This window comes from Physcomitrium patens, chromosome 3 (genome assembly GCF_059467195.1).
Source record: "Physcomitrium patens ecotype Gransden chromosome 3, ASM5946719v1, whole genome shotgun sequence".
NCBI lineage: Eukaryota > Viridiplantae > Streptophyta > Bryopsida > Funariales > Funariaceae > Physcomitrium > Physcomitrium patens.
In genome coordinates this window covers 11,514,364-11,534,864 of record NC_143412.1, presented here as the reverse complement: position 1 = coordinate 11,534,864, position 20,501 = coordinate 11,514,364, and the positions used below count along the sequence as shown (strand labels likewise).

General features: G+C 38.7%; 1 protein-coding gene across 4 annotated transcripts; it reads left to right on the top strand.

Moving 5' to 3' along the window:
- The first annotated feature begins 6,610 nt into the window (after nt 1-6,610).
- LOC149989508 (uncharacterized) lies at nt 6,611-18,753 on the top strand. 4 transcript variants are annotated; one of them, XM_090248782.1, is made up of 6 exons: nt 6,611-7,399; nt 7,679-8,590; nt 8,695-9,057; nt 9,163-11,148; nt 11,282-17,963; nt 18,237-18,753. In XM_090248782.1, exons 2-5 carry the CDS (start codon nt 7,997-7,999, stop codon nt 17,612-17,614), a joined length of 9,276 nt encoding a protein of 3,091 aa, XP_090104908.1. In that variant the 5' UTR covers nt 6,611-7,399; nt 7,679-7,996; the 3' UTR covers nt 17,615-17,963; nt 18,237-18,753. The 4 variants fall into 4 exon arrangements, with proteins under 4 accessions (XP_090104908.1, XP_090104907.1, XP_090104905.1 ...); XM_090248781.1 differs by having other exon boundaries at nt 6,611-7,510; XM_090248779.1 differs by having other exon boundaries at nt 6,611-7,543; nt 7,690-8,590.
- The last annotated feature ends 1,748 nt before the right edge of the window (nt 18,754-20,501 follow it).

Genomic DNA, 20,501 nt, shown 5'->3' with positions numbered 1-20,501 from the left:
TATAAATTACTTTCTACAAGTAGATGCCTAATACATTTTTAAGTTAGTTTTTACATAATACAAAAATGGTGCTACTACACAACAACATTACTTGGATAAATTAGTGAGTAATTAATATTATCAAAGTTAGAAGTATTAGAAAGGTGTTGCATTGCATAAAAATATTTTTTAATATTGAAAAGAATTAGATATAAACTTAATAAATAGAGAGACAACAAACTTATTTAAAACAACCTACTATCTTTAAAAGAAGGATTGGTTTGGCTTTCAATGATCCAAAAATACATCACATATTGAATGTGCTTTATTCACCTCCTTCACTAAGTTAATATTATATAAATGATTAAATAGAAAAAAATAAAGTAAAATATTTTTGTAAGAGAATACAATTAATAGCAATACAAAGAATATGACCACAAACTTAGATTTGTTCTAGTCAACATAATTATCAAAGAAATTTATCAAAATTTTTAGAAGAATGTAGATTTCATATACCTTTGTTTTAAAAGAAAGTAGATAATCTTCATTTGTATATATTAGTAATATTAAAAATTATAAAGTTTGAATGATGAAATTGCTCTTGAAGTAATCTATAGTATGTCATTTATGTCTATAGTGCACCATGGCAATTTCACCTCCCTAGTCTTCTATCCAAATTTGAACTATAAAAAAAACTATTTTAAAGTGTATTTTTTTATCATCTTTTAATTTGGGTAGACTTTTAGATTTCTCAAAAACATCAAGAATGATTTAAAAAAACACATTTTGCTTTGAGGCAAAGAATTGGATATAACTTTGTATAAAGTTAGTAATGAAGCAATGGTAGACATTTGCAATATCCAAGTGCATTGCCAGTCTAATGGTAGAATTGAAAATACAATTCCAATTTTAATTATTGTAGCCTAGTAACATATACATATACTTATTCAAAATGTTGATGATAATATCTTAATAATATTTTCTGCTCATTTTGTCAAAATAAATTTAAGTAAATTAATTCAAGTTATTATATGATATTTTTTTATTAAAATATTTACCACCAAAAGGTTCATTTATATATAAAATATATATATTTTTTGGTTTTTAAAAGTTTAAAATAAGAATTACTTATTATTTTTGTTTAAATTTTTAAATTAATTTTTTATTTATATTTAGTATATTTAATATATTTATATTTATATCACTATTATTTTTTGAATATGTAAAATTTAAAATAAAAAATATAATTTTTTCTATATATATATATATATATATATAAAATCAACCTATTTAAATCTTAAATTAATCCATCACATAACTTCTATATAATAATTAAGTAAGTTGTTCTACATCTTAGCTTTGCCATAGTTATTTTTATTTCTTTCTATCTTTACTTATGTATTAATTTATTCCAAGCTAATTAATCATTTTATATAAGTTAATTAAATTCCATACCAACTAATAATTTTATATAAATTAATTGCATTCTATGCCAACTAATCATTTTATATAATTCAATTGTGTTATATTTTAACTTATTTTTAGCATTTTTTTATTTTTTTGCTCTTTAGCTATTAATTTTTATTGACTTAGATTAAATTCTCATGTAGCATGGAAATATATTGGTTGCCTTATTTTATTAATCAATAATATTTTATAATACAATACAATTGCTACCTTTACTTAGAATTTTTTTAATTATTTAATATATCTTATTACATGAATATTAATGGTTACATCTATCAAAATCTTGTGCAATATATGATAGAAGTTGAAGACATATTTGGAAGTAATATTAGTGAAATTGCTAAATTTAATATTTTTTTAGATAAGTGAGGTTCAACATTACTCGAAATTAATGATGAGACCAAAATTATATCAAATTTCAAAGATTCTCAATATATCAATGCTTTAAATCAAGCAACATGTTGACCCAACTATTATCATTATAAGGCTCTTCTTAACCAGCCAAGATTTCTTTTCAATATAAGTTTTTTCCAAACCAAGTGATTTATTTGTTGATTTGAGAAAATAACTTTTGACATTTTCTTATTGATTGGATGCTAATATCTATTATGTATTATTCATAGAAATAAGAAAATAATCAAGTATTTTTAGTAAAATCATATAAATACCTTGAATATTGTATGGCATGTTTGCTATACTAATGTCTTTAATTTGTTTGTCTTCTTATCTTGAAATAATGTTGCATTATGACAATCATATAATTTTCATGAGATGTAAGAATAGATGAACATCATCTATTTTTAAGAATAAATCTACCTAAAGTTTTTTTTTTTTTTTTTTTTTTTTTTGATTACATACAAATAAAAAAAATTGATTAACAAAAATATTTGAATAAGAGATTTTGGAATAAAAATTTTCTATTTTAAAGAAACTATTTATAAACATATAAACCTTTTCAATCATGTTTTAATAGAAAGATTGACTATGAGTATAAGAAATATGTATATACTTTCTTAAGACTTAAATCTTAATTTATTGACCTAATTTACAAATACATACAACAAATTGACTTGAATTTAAAGAAAAATCTTTGCTTAATTCTTAGAAATATCTCTTTAATATAGAGTGAGATTCTTCTATATACAATAAGTTTACATTCTTGAAGTAAGAGTATTTACTTATTTGTGGAGCAACCAAATGCCTCTTATAATTCTTGATCCAATTATTCTTAAGGTAATTAACATGTGCCATTATAGCTTGATAATTTTCCTTTAATTTGCTCCAATACATTTCAAATACTTGCATGGTGTAAAAAAGGAGAATACTTTGCCAAATTTGCTTGAATTTCTTCCAAACTTTTTTAGTGTTGAAGTAATTTTTTCAAATTTTTAGCACATTTTTGTTGGTATACTAAAGACAAAGAAGTAGTTGCAAGTTGGAAAAAAAATCTTCTAAGTTTATGTATCAAAAAAAGATTAAAATCTATTGTTATTACAATTGGTTGACAAGAAAAAAGTTAAGCCAACTATTCTAAGATCCATACATGATATGCTTTTCTATCATTATACAAAAAAACTATTACAAATGTGAATATCATATTAAAGCTTTTCATTCCAACAATATAGAGCATTAAGATTTGGAAATTATTTGTCTTGTATGTACAATCAATTATAAGATTGTATGGATATCTCTTTGGTAACTTGACACAACTTTAGTGGAGTTAAAATAAATGTATCATCTTATTATAAGTATTGCACTTACAATTGAAATGATATACATCTTTGTAAAGGATATTTATGATATAAAGAAGTCGGGATTATTCTTGCAACTTGGCTTTGCGAAAGGACACTTATTTGTTGTAGATTGTGTTATTGATTGTACACAAGTTGGTATTTTCTAAGGTGATTAATGTGTATTTTAGAATTACTCTAAAATTAAGCATCTATGTAATAGACATACATGTGGTAGCTTAAAGTCGGAAAGCAAATGAATTATTATTAACACTTGCAAGCTTGTAATTATATTTGTTGTTGTAAACTAAGATATGCCACCAATTATCAACCTTCAAAAATTTCTTACACAACTCAAACAGACAACATGGGCCTTAGAATAGTTGGCTTAACTTTTTTCTTGTCAACCAATTGTGATAACAATTGATAACACATCATGGTGTTGAACATAAAAACATAGTTGTATTTCAACCCCATGGTGTGTTATTGGCCTTCAATCCATTTTTTCGCTTGTGCTGTCCATTGCAATTATACTTCAGAGTGACCTTAGTGGCATCTGAGTGCTGCTTCACAAGTACATATTCTTGCATGTATACAAGATGAAACATGTTTAAATCATTTGTAGTTTCAACAATGTCTTTATTGTTGTCGCATGAAATCACAATGTTAAAAATAGTAATGGAAATAATAATAAATAAATAAATTGTGTCTTTGCTGGTATGTATTTATGTTTTAATACTTGTATAAGACATGTTTTTGTGTTTCAATGATTCAATCATATCTGACTACCTTATCCAATATTAAAAACACCAATCTTTATCCTTGGTAATTGCAACAATATTGTTTTCCTGTCTTATCAGATTCTCAGGAATATTATTTTTACTTGCTTATTATGCCTTGACATGTTTACAAAAAAATTACATAATCTTATATATACATATGTATGTATATATATATATATATATATAGATGTATACACTAACATACACATACACAGGTACAACTTTCATAACTTAGACATAAATGGAGATGTTGAAATGGCCAATTTTACATGAGAAACAGAACAAACTCACATGAATAAATTCTTATATATATATATATATATATATATATTATTTTCATTAAATATTTATATATTTTTTATTTTCTTTATTATTTGTGTACTACATTTTAAAAAATATAAAAATAAGACAAAAGAAATTAAAATACGTTTTAAAAAATGCTTGGTCTCTTTAACCTACAAATTTGAAATGATTGAGATTAATGCTTAAAATTACATTAATTATTTGAGTTGAATCATGCTTACGAAATATACAGTAAATTAACTTAAGAATATTTTATGTAGAAACCCATGCCTGTGTGTGTATAAGAAAATCATAACCTTTCAATACAATCCCGAAATCTTCTCCCAGAGTCCTAAGTTCCACTTTGCATTGACAGTCAGTCCATATGCCTCAGTGGCAGAAGTCGGCCTCCGAGCTGGCCTCTCAACTCTTTATCATCCACGTGGCATATTTAGATACGCCCTCAGAATGGACCCCTTTTGATGCCCAGCTGGCCTCACAGCTCACCCCCATCGCGGCTCCCGCGAATATTTCAGTTCCGCTCCAGCAGCCGCAGCCTGCGAACCGCCGAACCGCACCACCTCCGGCGATTCCTCAATCCGTGCACTGATCTCGCGAATGCATGTAATCAATCGATCCCTGCACATTCACCACGGCGAACCCATCGATCACCACCACCCGCATGATCGCCACCGTCGTTATCCTAATCCGACGAGACTCAAGCCTCGATCGATGTGTGATCACTTTCGTGTGAGGCTCTGGGGGAAGAGCATTGCCTGTGCAACATTTGCAGTGGCAGTACCAAACCTTGTGAAACCTCTGTTTGAAGGTTGCGAGCGGATGGACCTCCAGCGCATCGTTTTGTTCGGGATCGAAATCGGAGACAAACGGAGGGTGCATTTCTCGGAAGGATTATGAATACTGATTCGGAAACACGTCCTTGATGGTGAGTTGAGAGGATCTGCTCATCCTGTTAGCGTAGTCGAGAAGACCGACGGTTTGAATCGTCGCGCGGAACTCGACACCTCGTCAGGTTGATCATCCTAGAACTGGTGCACAGCATTGTATAGTCTTTATGGACTTGAACTGAGTCCAGGCTTCCACGATTGTTTTCACCAACTCGGTGGATTCAAAAAGGTGAATGAGACTACCTTTCTGAAGCACGTGGTATAAATTAATTCAAGTAAACTCATTGTCTGACTTACGCCATCCCTTTTCTAACAACAGTCTTCTACTTACTACTGATTACATAATATTCATACAAAAATATATAAATATATATATATATATATATATATATATATATATGTATATTTTGTTGTTTTTCACTCAATTTGGACACTTCATCATAGAACATTAACATGACTTTGATCTCTGCGTGTTTTCATTTTAATTGGTTTTTATTTTTATTTTAATTTTCCAGGAAACTATATTTTTCTCTTGTTCTATTTTAAGGAGTCGAGTCTAATTCTTCAAGTTATTAAACGGCTCACTCCCTTTGCACTCACTTGAAAAACAAAAATGATGCATAGTGCTGATAGAACTCTGCAATCAATAAATGTATGGCCACAACCATGGTACCAGTCCCCACCAACCATCCGTGTTCATTCAAGATTAATTACCATGATATTGATTAACGAACTTGCTAGACACACCATTTAAAAGTCACTACAAGAAGAAAACCACATTGACATGAACCAAAGGCAAAACTCAAAAAGGCATCACCACAACGAATTAAAACCAAACACTATAAGTGATTTCACACCTACGATGGGCATATCACAAATAACGGTGAAAAGCTCACACGAAACAAAGGAATCTACAATTGCTCCAAGTGAAATTGTGATATAAGTGCATCCTGTGGTTAGTCTCTCTGGACTGTTGTAACAGTGTACTCAATAGACTCAAACTTCAAAAGCTCACTGCTGTTAGGTCTCGAGAGTTGAGAAATTAGTGTGTGCAGAACTGCCACCCACTAGAAATACCCACATATACACAAAATTAGTTAAGAATAGTTCACCTTGAGAGGTCCACGGAGCCCCAAAAAGTTACCACACATCGGTAAACTATGCACCAGAGAATCAGTAACAAGGCGCGTAGAGTGCACAGGATCGTCGACGAGATCAACCAAGAGAGCATAAACATAATCACAGTGACCAAATTCAAAGGCCACCTTATCCGGTTAGCATAATCCGGATTGTTTTACAGATAACCTTGAACTTCCGAAGAGCTGCCATGGTGCTTCGTTCTCGAAACACGGCGAGGATTTTTAGTTCCTTGGAGGATGCCGTCCGCTGATTCGCGGGGCACCTTCGAATGAACCCCCAATCCGACCCCATGCTGGTCGCCCAGCTTGAAAGAATGTGGCATTCGCGAGCTGCAGCGAAGGATGGGGCTTAATAGAAGGCCTGCACCTCGGAGTTGATCGAGTCTTCCGGAGACTGCTGCCTGGAGGAGATCGATGTCCACCAGCCGATGGCTGCTTGCTTGAACGAGAATCATGGGTAGGAGCATTGGCATGCATGGTGAATTTCGCTGCGACACAAGCAGACCTCCGTCTGGCGGTGCTGCGGATAATCATTGCAGTTTGATTCCGAGAGAAACTAGCGCCAGGCTGTACTCCCGTCTATTTTCAGCGCAATTGTGGAGCGCTGGGATGGCGATCCGATGATTTCGGAGTGTAACCAGGTTGTTCGTTTGTCGAGACCGTGAAGGCGGGTAGGCTAGATTTTGGAGGGACCTGCAAAACGGAAATACAGAAGCAGGCCAGCTTGATCGAGAGCAGCTGGCATACTCGATGACTAGAATTTGATTTTCAAAGCTTGGTTTCGTGTTGTGATCGATCGGGGGTTTGGCGCCTCCCTGATCCGGAGCGAAGGATGGGTGCATCGATATGCGAGCCCTCTGAGCCCTTTTTTATAAACCCGAGCGGTTGTGTGTGTGTTTGACCTCGCTGGAATGGCGGTGGTTCCCGCCCCTGGGAGTATTGCCTTGGGACAGGGCTGGTGTTGATGGGTATAGATCTAGGGATATTGGCACAGAGCTGCGCTGGTGGCGGTAGACAGTAGGTGGGGTTCTGGGGTATGAGCCCTTGGCACTCATGTAGTTGCGGCAAAACATCGAGATAGAGATTCCTAGAGGAGCATCCTGCGAGAGAACGTAAGTGACGAACGTGGAGGGAGTTCCTAGTCAGAGGATCCATGTCTGGGTGGGAGTCAATAGTGAGTGCGGTTCAAGGCAGAGAGGCTTCTTCAACATGCTCCTTGAGAAGTAGGGGATACCAGAGACTGCAGCCCTCATCAGGTCAAGTTTTTCATGACTGTCACAGGATGAGATTGAGGAGAGTTACAAGTCAAAGTATGTAAGCATTCAAAGTAGTCTATGTTTCTTGGTCTACGAGCAAAACTTATTTGTGGCTTCTCTTTCTTCATGTGCCAGAAAATCATCAGGCAGAAATTCTGTGGACTCAGGATTTTTGAAATGAAGTTGATAAGTTAAGTCACTGTACATTCAGAGAACACTCTTTTCGATTCATCTATCTTTTTTGTTTTTTATTTTTTTAAGGAATTCTTTAAAGATGTACATAGTCTAGAAGGAACTTCGAGAGTAGAAGAATTAATTTCAATTCAGTTCATCTAATTGTCTTTCGCGACCATGACTTTTTTCGGAGAGAGTATGATTTTGTGCTTGTGTTACATGTGCTAAGGCGGAGTGCATCGAAAAACTGGTGAAGATGTTGTAAGGTGAGGCTTATAAATGGCGGCATTTTGGAACTCACAAGATCTGGAGACAAAGAAGCCGCCGTCGAGGATGACAGCATCACAGCTATTGTTTCGTCACCAGGATGCGAAGACTCCGCCGACGGTGACATCGGACAGTCACTTGGGGCACACCCAGGGTGCGTCCCTGGACCACCTGCTGACGCATTTGGAGAGCTCAAAGCAGGCTTTGGAACATCAGGTGCAGCAGCTGCTGCAAGAGAATAGGCACAGTAAATCCGCGAAGAAGGAGCAGCAATGGCAGATTGAGGTGCAAAGGCTTCACTCTCAGCTAGACAGCTTGAACTTGGCCGTGATGGAGAAAGATGAGCGTATTCTCCAACTTGAGAGAGAGCTTCGTGATGCAAAAAGCTCCATGCAGCAAGTTCAGATCAGGTCCCGAGAAGTAGAGAAAGAGAAGGAGAGAGGGGATGTGGAAAGAGCTCACATACAAGCCAACTTAGAGGATGCCCAAATGAAATCTCGAAACTTGGAGAGAGAATTGAAATTAAAGCATGAGGTCACAGAGAAACAGGGACGTGCTCTTGAGAGCCTAGCTGATAAGATGGAAAAGCAGAAGGATTTTTTCCAGGTATGTAATGTTCAGCGATGCCCGTTCTGTAAAATAACAAATAATCTTTGATCCGTACGCTAAACGAAGCGTGTACCTAACCATACTCTTTGTGAAATTTACAGAATCAGGTGGAAGAAGTTAAGAGGAGACTGGTTGAGGGTGAAGAAAGAGAGCAGAAATATGTGCTTGCTGCGCAACTTGCAAGTCAGAAGATGAGCGAGAAGGAAAGGCAGATGAAGTCTCTCCGAGATGCTCATGAAAAGCTGGTAGCGGCCCAGAAAGGCAAGCAGTTGAAAGAACGAAGCGAAGTGGAAGAAGTTGTTCGTAAACTGGAATTCGCGCAAACCAACTGTGAAGAACAGAAGGCTTTTATCAAGGAGATCGAGCAAGAACTCAGCAAAATAAAGAAGGAAGCTCACCAGCTTCACTCTCGAGTTGCAGTCGCTGAAGCAGACGCTAATTCGAAAACGTTGATGCTGGAAAAGGTATTGCTCACTTTCGGCTTGAAGTCTAGACATTGATATTATGTCGAAGGACCCTGCCGTGTACTTTTCTCGCTTAATCTCACTAGCAGTGGCCCTCAATATCAGGTACAAACAGAGCTAAAGAATACTGCATCTCTGGCAGCTCCTTTGGCCAAGTCCAAGGCACAGGTTGAAGATTTGAAAGCACAAGTAGGATTTCTGAAGGTCAACTTACAAGAAGTTGAGAAAACTCTCAGTGAAGAGAGTGCCTTGAGATTCAAGTCTGAGTGTGCACTGAATGAGTACAAGGTGAGAGAGAAGAGCCTTTTGAAGACAGAGCAGGACGAAAAGGTCTTGCAAGAAGAGATAAAATGGAAGAATGAACAGTTCCAAGCGCTTGAAGAAGCACACAACCGGATGCGGGGCCAGTTCCACGAAGATCGCAACATGTGGGCATCAGAGAAAGCAGCCATGCTTAGGGAAATTGAAGTGATAACGGAGAACTTGCTGTCTCGGGATACTGTCATTCATGATCTTAGAGCTCAAGTGAAACTTCTCAACCAGTCGCTTGCTCACGAGGAGAATTGCAGAAAGCTCTTGGAGTTTCAGCTGGCTGATGCGAAACAAGGAATAGAAAGTGTCTCTGCAGATTTCGTGGCTGCTCAAGCTATTTTAGAAACCCTGAGGGAGAATTCGAAGAAAGAACTGGCGTTTATGAAGGACACTCTTACTGAAAGAGACGAGCAATTGAAGCAACTTCATGAGAAGCAGTCACAAATCTATCGAGACCGGGTAGAACTGTCGAAACTAGAGTCTGAACTCGGACTCTACAAGAATAGGTGTGACGTTTTGCAAGAGACTTTAGAAAAACGTTCTGAACAGGAGATCTTGGCAATGGAAACTGAAGTAGGGAGGAATGCGGAGCTGATTTCTGCTCTACAAGAGGAGAAAGAAGAATTGCTGATGAGGTTGAATGCCACAGAGACTACTTTACTTTCGAAGGACGTCGAGATAAAAGAGATTGAGATGGAGCTGGACCAGGCACGAACCTTGTCGGAGCAATTGCAGGCCTCAATGTCAGAAGCTGAAGAGAAACATTTAGAAGAGAAGGCCGAAGCTCTCCGGAACTTAGAAGAATACGCAGCGTCCTTGGCATCGAAGGAGCAGATTGCGAATAAGCTTGAGAGAGAGGTGATTACGTTCCAAGTGGTTCTGAATGACGTGCGTGAGTGCAACGCTGATGCCGAACGGAAGATCGCTCTCCTAGAAGAGAGTCTTCGAAATGCTCAAAGAGAGTTGCATGCCAAAAATAGTCTGAATCAATCGTTCTTGAACGTTCTCGAGGAGGAGAACGTAGTTCTAGCAATGCGATCCGAATGTGAATCTTTGCGACGACAATTGAGCGAGTACGATTTAGCCAAGCTTGAGCTTGAGAAACATCGTGAAATGGTTTCAGCAGAATCAAGAGAAGTCGAGAAGATGTATCAAAGAAAAGAAGAGGAACTGCTAATGAAACTTAGGCATCTTAACGAGCGATGTACACAGAAAGATACAAACTTGAATGATTTACGTGATCAAATCGAGAGGTTGAAGCAAGTCGTCAGCACACTTGAGGCCCGTTGCTCAACTTCTGAGCAACAACTATCAAAGCAGCTGTTGCTTGCCGAGAAAGCTCGTGAAGAGCTTGTTGTAGAGAAACTTAACTCACAGTTGCTTAGAGAGAGGGCTCAAATACTGGATGCATCTTTAGCTGCTGAGATTGCAGTTAAGGATGCGTCCCTGAAGGAAATAAAAGAGACTCTACGTGAACTGACAATGCTTTGCAAAGGTGGCGCACAGGCCGCAGCTACGCAAACTCTTCGAATATCTTCAATAGAAGAGAATCTGCGCCAGCAGCACATTCTACAAGGCACAATGGACGGACGATTTACCTCATTGCTAGAAGAGTTCAATGCAGTTGTGGGAGCTGTCGACAGGATTGCCAAAGGTGTAGCTTATCTAAACACAGAGTTTAACAGCTTTGAAAAGTGTTCTAAGCTAAATAAAGCTGAATATGTGACGCGGTTGAGAGCAGCGGAGAGTCTCTTCACATCTTGTGTTGACCTTAAGGAGGTAATGCTGCGCCATCTTTCTACTATCTCTTTTGCACTCTGCCCACATTTGGAAATATGAAGGTGGAACATAGAAGTGAAAGATTAATTTTTTAATGCAAGGTTGTCCTTGTGATCGGGTCTTTGATCTGCAGGTTACACAACAGGTAGGGCAGACAAGTGCCGAAAAGATTAATTTTCTGAGTAGTCTGGACACGAGAGAGGATTTGGATCTTTTGAAGAAGGAGAACGAAAGCCTGGGTGCTGAGCGAAGCAGACTTGAGGCTACCGTCAAGGATTTGGAGGAAAGACTTCTCAAGATGGTGGAAGAAGCAGAGAGCAGCAAAAGTATCATTGATACTTTGAAAGCGGCTCAAGCAGCTTCTAAAAACGATGATGGGAAACTACACGAGGTTCACAACAAGTTAAAGGAATCAGAGAGAAAAACTATGCAGTTGCTGAGTGCTTTAGAAGAAGCTCGAGGCTTTGAACACCGACTGAGGGAAGCGGAAGCTATTGTGCATGACAAGGAAGAGAGGCTTGCTGCCTCTGAGTGGGCCGTGCAACAACTGGCTGGTGAGATTGCAAAATCTAAAAACTACTTAGCACAGAAAGAGAAAGATGAGATAGCGTCGAGGGACCGGCTTGCACACTTGGAATCTGAATTCAGAGGGAAAGAGAGGGAGCTGATGGAGCTTCAATGTGATCTGGACAATGCTGTGAAGGCTAGCAAGGAGAAGGCGACGGTTGTTCAGGAACTCACATGTTCCAAGGAAAAGGTCGAGTACATACTAGATTTGACAAAACAAGCTCTGGACGAGAAAACCGCTGCTATTTCTGCCTTGGAATCAGAGGTCAGAAGATTGAACGAGACGCGAAATTTAACCGAGGAAGCATTCAAAGCTTGCAAAGAGCAGTTGGCTAATGAGGTGAAAACCAATTTAGACCGGGAGCAAGATATGAAACGTCTTTGTGCAGAAATTGATAAGGCAAACCAGGAAGCCAAGCTGGCTGCTTCTCACATCGAAGAGCTTCAAGAAAATCTGAAGTGCTTAGAGAGGAACAGTGAAGCACGTCTGGAAAGCTATGAACGGAAGATGGAAAATGGAGCAGCTGATCTGAAGGAGTACCAAGATAGCTGCGCTGATTTGATGAACCTAGTAGAGAAGAAGGATTTGATAATTCAAGACCTGAAGTTGGAAGTGCAGGAAGCAAGTAAGGAGCTTGCCAAACGGGCGACGCATATTGAACAAGGAGTGCTGGAACTAAGTTCCGTCTCTCAACAGCTACAACTTCTGAAAATTGAACATGCCACTGTCGATGGCGTTTTCAAAGAGTTAGAGATACAGAAAAGAGGACTCGAGGAAGAGCTCAAAGAACTGAAGAGCTTGCTTTCTCTGGCTACGCAAGATATGAATGAGAAGGCAGTGGAAATTGAAAAACAGAAGAGGGTTATTGAAAGACTTGAGATGCTTACCTCACAGCAAGGAGATGCTCATGCCGTGAAGTCGAAAGAGCTAAAAGTGACGGTGGAAGAGCGGGACAACAGGCTCTCGAAAATGCAGTCGCTTTTGACAATGGCTCATGATGATCTGCAAGCTGCGTATGAATTAGTTTCAACAAAGGAAGGTGAAAAGCGTATCCTCCATGTGAAGGTATCTCAGTTAGAAAATCAAGTAGAACAGAGCCAAAACCTAGTATCTCAACTGCAGGCTTCTTTGCAGCTAGCTAAAGCGAACTTAGAAGCAGAAACAGAACGGGTCTGGCATCAGGTTGCTGCTAGAAACGATATTGAAACAGAGCTTGGACAATGGAAGGTGAAGGTAACTGCTCTGGAAAAGAGCAACAAGGCTATGAGAGCGGAGTTTGAAAGCTCAATCAGCAAGTTACAGACAGAAGTGATGGAGTGGAAAGAGATAGCAGAGCACACTGAAAATCTTAGTGAAATGGAGCTTGATGCCTGGAAAAGAAGGGTTGCTTCACTAACAGAAAGCAATCGTAAATTGAAAGTTGAGCTGGAAAACTCGACAAAAAAACTGCAAGAGGAAGTGAAGGAATGGAAAGAAATCGCAGAGAATACACTATCATTAAATGCTGTGCTCGAAAAGGCTCTGCGGGCTGTTCAAGATTCAGTAGAGGGTTGCGAAAAGGTTGTCACATCTCTAGCTAAAGAAGGAGATGCCACTAATCTGCTACTTGAGTCCCTATTGAAGCAGGTACATGAAGAGTTTCGTAGTATGCTGGCAGATCTAAGGAGCTCCAAGAACTTGGTGACGGCCTCACGCAGAGAAGGGGATACTTTAAAAGCTGAGATTATGTCCTTCATAGAGGTGTTCAAGGAGCAGGCATTGTTGGCTGTCCTCACAGACAAGGAGGGAAGGGAGCAGGAGGATGCGGTCTCGAAGCACTTGCTAGCCGCTATTTTAGACTTTCAAAAAGATCTTCGCATCTGTCATGCAAAACCCGGGCTTGCGTCTGATACAACTGTTTCATTACAAGAAGCACACTTGCAGCTTAAACTGTGGAAACAAAGAGCTGAGGAGTGGGCGTCATTCAATGACACTTTGAAACAAGCCTTCTTGGACTTCGAGCAGTCGCTGCTGGAATGCAAATCAGATACAGCGTTTATTGCTGATTTAGGTCTGTCAATTAAGTCAGACATTCATGATTCCTTCCGGGACCTACGGAAGGAAGTTGAAGCAGCAAAATTTGAGTTGTTGGAGATGAAGGATCAGGTAACAGCGGAGGCTGCGGAAACAAAGCTTGTCCAACTTGAACTAGAAGCTTGTTTGAAGTCTCTCCAAGCAGAGGTGGAGTTTTGGAAGGAGAAGGCAGCGACTTCTGCAGAAGAGAGCTTCCAGATGAAAGATCAGTTTGAGGTTTTGGTTAAGAACTTACAGGATGAATTGAAGATTTGGCAACAATTTGGACCATCACCTCAAGCAGAGGAGCAGACTGTAAACGCAGAGGTCTCTGAAAAGAGAGCAGCAGGAGTTGAGGGAAATCAACCAGGGGTCTACACAGCTAATTCAATCAACCCTTTCGATCGAGAAGATGAAGGATGCACATTAGGATGGGATCCTTCCGATGATGCCGATGCGTCGACCCAGTGTCAGGGATGGAATGAAAAAGTAACAGAAGCGGCGGAAGAGGGGCGTAAGTTAACACGACAGTTCAGAGCTTCATTCAAGCGTCTGCACTCTCAGCTGGAGAGTCGGAAACAGGCGCCGAAAATGACGAGGTCCGAATCCTTCGATCTCAGCCACGACGACACTGGTCTTGAGAGTCTTGTGAAGGCGTTGCAAGAAGAGGCTGTGGAAATAAAAGCAGAGCTTGAAGACTGGAAAAACAAGGCAACTTCTGCAGCTCGGGAAACTGCTTCTTTGAAGGAAGATCTGGAGGGAACAATTAGTAAGCTGAAAGCAGAGGTGGAGGGATGGAAGGATCGCTCAGCAATGGCAGCTGGGCAAAGAATAGTTGCTAGACGACAGCTCGAAGACTTCTCCAATCAGGTGAAGTCATTGAGTGAAGAAGTACAGAAATGGAAAGATGTTGCAACAGAAGCGAATGAAAGTTCATTGAAGTTACAAACATCTCTGGAGACTGCGCATAAGGAGAACGAAGATATCAAAGCAGAGGTAAATGAGTGGATGCAAAAGGCATTGGAGGTCAATATCTCTATGAAAGATTTAGAATCAGATCGAGAAATGTGGAAGCGTACGGCTATTAGTGGCAGTGAACAGTATCGACTAGAGAGAGAAAGGATGGAGCTGTCCCTGCAAGAGATGCAAACAGAGGTGGAGAAGTGGAGAACTATTGCTGAAGCAGCTGAAGAGGAGGGCAAGTCTGCTAAGATGGAATTGCTCGATACTCTAGGCAAATTCGAGGATGAATTGGAGGTCATGAGTAGTAACTCTATTGGAGAGTATAGTTCTGGAGATGGGAGAACTTTGAAAGAAGAGGAACTTGATTTTTCTTGTCACTCGTCAAGGCGTATTTCATTCGACTTTAGGCATGGACCTTCCGAGGTAGAGATTTCCTTGCGAGACGAGATAGAAGATTGGAAGAAGAGAGTTGCGTCGGCAGAGGAGCAGCAAGAGAGTCTAAGTAAACAATGTGAAGAGAAGGTAAAGGAGGTGTACTTAGAAGTGGAGGCGTGGAAGAAGAGTGGAGCGTGTATTGCAGAAGATGCAAGACTTGAAAGAGCGGAATTAGAGAGGCGATTGAATGAGTACCAAGTTATGGCTAGTGATGGCATCGATGAACGAAAGAGTAATTCGCTGGAGATGGCGGAGCTTCAAGCTGAGCTGCAGAAATGGAAGGCAATGGCAGCAGCTGCTGCAGAAAAGTGCTCATCCCTTCGTGATGCGCATGACAAAGCCACGAATGAGCTTCAATTAGAACTTGCCAAATTCAGAGAGGAAACAGAAGCCGCTAGTGACGATTGGAAATCAGTCAAGGCAGATCTGGAGAAAGTGGTGAAGGATTTACAAAAGGAGGTACTAGTCTGGAAAGAGAAGGCTGAAACTGCACTAGAAGGTGTTGCGAAAACCCAGGAGTACGAAGACTTAATCGCAGCTTTGGATGAAGAGGTGTGTCTCTGGACGCAGCGAACCCAAGAAGGCAAGTCTCTGCAACTACAGCTGGAGAAAGAGCAATTACAACTGAAAGAATCACTAGAAATGGCTAATAATGAGCTACAGCAATGGAAGGGCAGAGCTCTAGCTATGACGAAATCTATTCGATCACTGCAAGACGATGCAATGTACGTCATTGACGAAGAAGAAGCTGACATTGACTCTCTTAACAAATGTCAATTAGATCTCCAAAAGTGGAAAACAAAAGCTCGAAATGGGGAGCTGCTACAACTACAACTGGAGACCCTGCTTGCCGAGTCGCAGACTCAACTCCAAGAATGGAAGAAGAAATCCGCAGCTTTTAGTCTAGCCTCGGAAACTCTGAAGCATGAGCTGGATTGCATTATTGAAGAAGGTAGACTTGAGAAAGAGGAACTACGCAGCAGTATAAAGGGGTTAGAAGTTGGACTATGTGCGTGGCGAGAGAAAGCTCAGGATTACGACTCATTGCAAACACAGTTCAAGAACTCGCAGACGAAACTACAGGAATGGGACGAGAAAATCACGGCTATCACTCAGAGCACCTTGTTCCTATTGAAAGAATTCGAGCTGACGATCGAAGTCGAAAAACTTGACAAGAAAGAACTTTGCGATGTGTTGAGTTCTCTCAAGACATCAGTTTCTGCTTTGAAGGAGAAGGCTACTGAGAGCGAGTCCACGAAATTTGAAGTTCAAACCACTCTCGTTGAAACACAGACCGAGCTTCAAGTATGGAAAGACAGAGCTGCCGCCGTTGCTATTGCAACGAAGTCAATGAAGGAAGAGTTCGATAGTATTCTTGGCGCCAACAGGCTGCAAAAAGAAAAGCTCTGCAAAATAATAAACGAACTGGAAGCTGAGCTGCGGGAATTGAAATCTAGAGCTCAGAAAAGCGCAGCTGTGCAACTTCAGTTAGGGAGGGCTCAGTTGGAGATGGAGGAGATAGCAGTTGCTGCCACCTCGGACACGCAAACCTTGAAGGACAAGCTTGATTCTACAATTTTAGAAAGCAGTACTGAGATTTATCACCTTCGCGACGGTACTACTACTCTCGAAGCGGAGCTTTCCAATCATAAAGATGACCACTGTCCGCTGCTTCCTCAGATGCCAACCCTATTGACAGAATCTCAACCACATATTCAAGAAGGGCAAGAGAAAATATCAGTTATTTCCTATGAGGAGAGCCAACTTGAAAGCAACAAGTCACAAGAAGAAAAACTACGAAACTTCATCAATGCACTGAAGGAAGACCTCGCTGGGTGGCAGGAGAAAGCTAAAAGCCTTGAAACATTGCAGCTCAAATTGACATCCTCACTTACGACCTCGCAGGAGGAGCTCCAAATATGGAAAGAGGAGGCAATGGACATAGCCGTAGAACTACAGAACTGCACAAGCACCACTGTAAGAGAAAATTGTGAACGGGAAGAGAAAACTCAAGAGGGTGAATTTCTTCATCAACAGCTTCGACGTTCACACACGGAAACTCAAGAGGAGGCGCATAACCTAAGAGAGAAGATCGTAGAGTCTACTTCGTTCACAAACTCTCTCAAGGATGCGCTCGAAAGTGCAAACGACTTAGTAAATGCTTTGACGGTCCAACTAAATGCCCAGAAGCAGAAGGAGATGTCCCTGCAGAAGTTGAACCACCAATTGGAGGCTGATCTTGAACAAGCACACGAAGAGAATTTCTTTAGAAAACAGAAGATGACACAAATTCTAACCCAGCTAGAAGGAACCAGTAGCAGTCAGAAGGAGCTTCAAGATACTCTACAGTCCGCTCATCACTGGCTTCTTGGGAATGAGAAACATCGCTCTGCAACAATCATCATCAAAAGTGAGGAGAAAACTGCTCCAAGGAATCGTATTTCTTGAATACAATTTCTTTAAACTGAGCATTTGTTGAGAATACAGCATTATGCAAATATTCCTTGTAGATGCAGAATGCTTCCACCACGTCTGCAGAGGTCGACACACATTTTTAGACCAACCAACGAAAACCGAAGGGCAAAGCTTCAAACCTGATGACGAAGATTTTCAAAGCATCGACAGCGAAGAATCCTGTTGTGGATGAACATGAGCCTCTGGTTGGGTATGTCCAAGGTATCAACGATCAACAACCTCATTCATCGACTCATGAGGAAAATTTGCAAGTGGCTGTAGAAGTTCCCAACCTGAGGCCTGTGGACGACAAAACTGAAGTTCGTGTATCATCATTCTTGAGGTAGGCTGTCAGATATGAACCCTTGTGATCTGACCTATTTTGTTCAGATTTGGTTCTTGAGACCCAAATCATCAAGGGTAATGAGGAGCTGCAGAAAGAAGTCAATGTAATCCAATTCTGTTACCTGATACTTGTTTGTGCTTGAATTCCATCTCAATTTCTCCATTGATTCCGAACTTTTGAACGAAGGTTTTGTTCGTTAGATGAGCATAACTGTGCGAGCATTCATCTCCAAGTAATTGTCTCATGTGCCTCTACGACTTTGCACTGCAGGCGCGACGGTTCTCTGCACAAGCGGATAGAAACTCAAGAGCAACTCAATTGTCAAGCAACTCCTCAAACAAATCCTCGTCAAGCAGTGACGTCATGTTTGAGGCACTAAAGGATATCGTTTGCAAGAACCCGAGCAGCAGCCCATGACAAAGCTCATTTAGTGTTTCTCTGGGTCCTGATGGCAGCTTGTTATCCCAGTTGAGCACTGCAAGCATCAGTGAGGTTGATTATTTCTCCATAAAACTCATGCTTGGTTTTGATCTCTGTATCTTTTTGATTCAGGTTAACATCTGAGTCGGTCGGGTCTGATTTTGTATAGCATTCTGTACGTAGTGATAGAGAATATACAACAGTTAATTAGTGGTACTCATTCCTTCTCTAGGTTGTCTGCAAATTGAATCTAGAAGATCTTTGTAGATGGGGGCTTAGACTCTCAGAAGGATCTTCAATCCCCATTTGTACAAATAATTTTTTTCAATACTGTACCACAGCTGTGTTGTGGAAGTTGCGTTTTTCACTTGGGTTGCTCATTCTCTGATCACATAACGGAAAGTGCAAACCAAAATACAATCAGCTGACCACTGGTATTCTAAAGAAAAAATATATGCTATAAACTGGTGCAATTTTCACTTCAGCAAAGCAATACCCATGGCAAGTCTGTAATATGTCGCAGATCATAGGCTTCATTGTCTTCTATCATGGTGTTGAGGACACATATAAATAACAACGCACACTGCTGGACAAAGCAACACAGGAAAGGACGTCAAGCCTGTTACTTAAGACTGCAGGAGGTTTTGGATCCAAATCAACTTGATACTTAGTAATTCATACTTGCAAGAATATGGCAATGTTGCATTTCAGCATAGTAATTACCATCTCCTCTATCTTAAGTATAGAATAAGATTGGTTTCATAGAATAAGTTGTCAACTAGTTCTTGTTGATTTTAGTTACACATGTCAAGATAGAAGTTGGATGGCAAAAGGTCCCAAACTAATCGTTCTAACGTGCCCAACACAAGCAAATTTGTAGGAATTAGGCACTGTGGATTTGGTTGTTCAGATAAGAGGGAGCTCAATCCCATGTGGACCAACAAATTTGGATTTCTGTAAATATTTTTAGTGTTATCATGCAAATTGGAATTACTTTTATATTATAAATGTTTTTTATGTTATATGTCTATTGTTGATAGAATTGCAACTTCTACTTCATTCACACCATGACATTAACAATAACATAAATTTCTATTATAGTGAATTAAAAAAGTTATTAAATAAATTTACAAAAGAATTTTAATAAAAATATTTATTGATAAATGAGGCATTGAAAAATTTCTTGTGTCACTTAATATATAAAAATGGAAAATAAAAAATATAATGATTTTTTACCAAAAATAAACATAGAGTTAATTATTTAAAAACATAATTTAAAATATTTTATATATTTATAAATATTGTATTTCAGAGAAAATTTAAAAAAAAAAAAAAAAAAAAAAAAAAATTGAAGTATTAATTTTTAAAGATTCTGAAGTTGAATAAAGAGTTTTAAAATCTTTTAAAGATTTTATATTTTTTTTGTAAGCTTGTATCTTTACGAGTGCAAATTTGCTATTTTCTTTATCTTTTGTCAAATTTTTATGAAAGTGTCATATTAAAATATTGTAATGTATTTCATTTATGACAAAATGATATCCATGGCAAAGTCAAATGTATCTATTTCCATGAAAAATGCCTTAAAAAAATCAATATAATACAAAATTGGTACAAAAGTAAAATTTATTTTCAAGGCTTCAAAAGATGCTTTAGATTCTTTGCTCCACTTGGTTTATCTTTACATGTTAGATGTGTAAGAAGACTTGCAACTTAAAAAAATTCTTAATGAAGATTTTGTAATAATTGGCAAATTCCAAAAAATATTATACATCTCTTATTATTCTTAAAATCTTCCAATCTATGATAGTTTGGACATTCTTTGGATCCATATCTTGTTTCTCTAAGTTTTTGTAATACACAATGAATATAAAGTTCATGTTCTTCTATGTTCTTAGACTAGATTAGAATTTGATCTAAACAACAAACTATAAAATCATCAAGAAACTCACAAAAAAACGTCATTCATAAGATGTTAAAAAGTGGTTGGTACAAGTGGGAGTTCAAAAGGCATGATATTATATTCAAAATGTTCATATCTAATTCAAAAAATAGTCTTCTATTCATCTCTTTCTTTAATGGGGACTAGATTGTATGCTCCTCATAAATCTATTTTTA

Coding starts and splice junctions, on each gene's coding strand:
- LOC149989508 (XM_090248782.1), top strand. CDS start 7,997: ATGGCGGCATTTTGGAACTCACAAGATCTGGAGACAAAGAAGCCGCCG. Junction 9,058..9,162: donor AAACGTTGATGCTGGAAAAG/GTATTGCTCACT, acceptor CCTCAATATCAG/GTACAAACAGAGCTAAAGAA. Junction 11,149..11,281: donor CTTGTGTTGACCTTAAGGAG/GTAATGCTGCGC, acceptor TTTGATCTGCAG/GTTACACAACAGGTAGGGCA.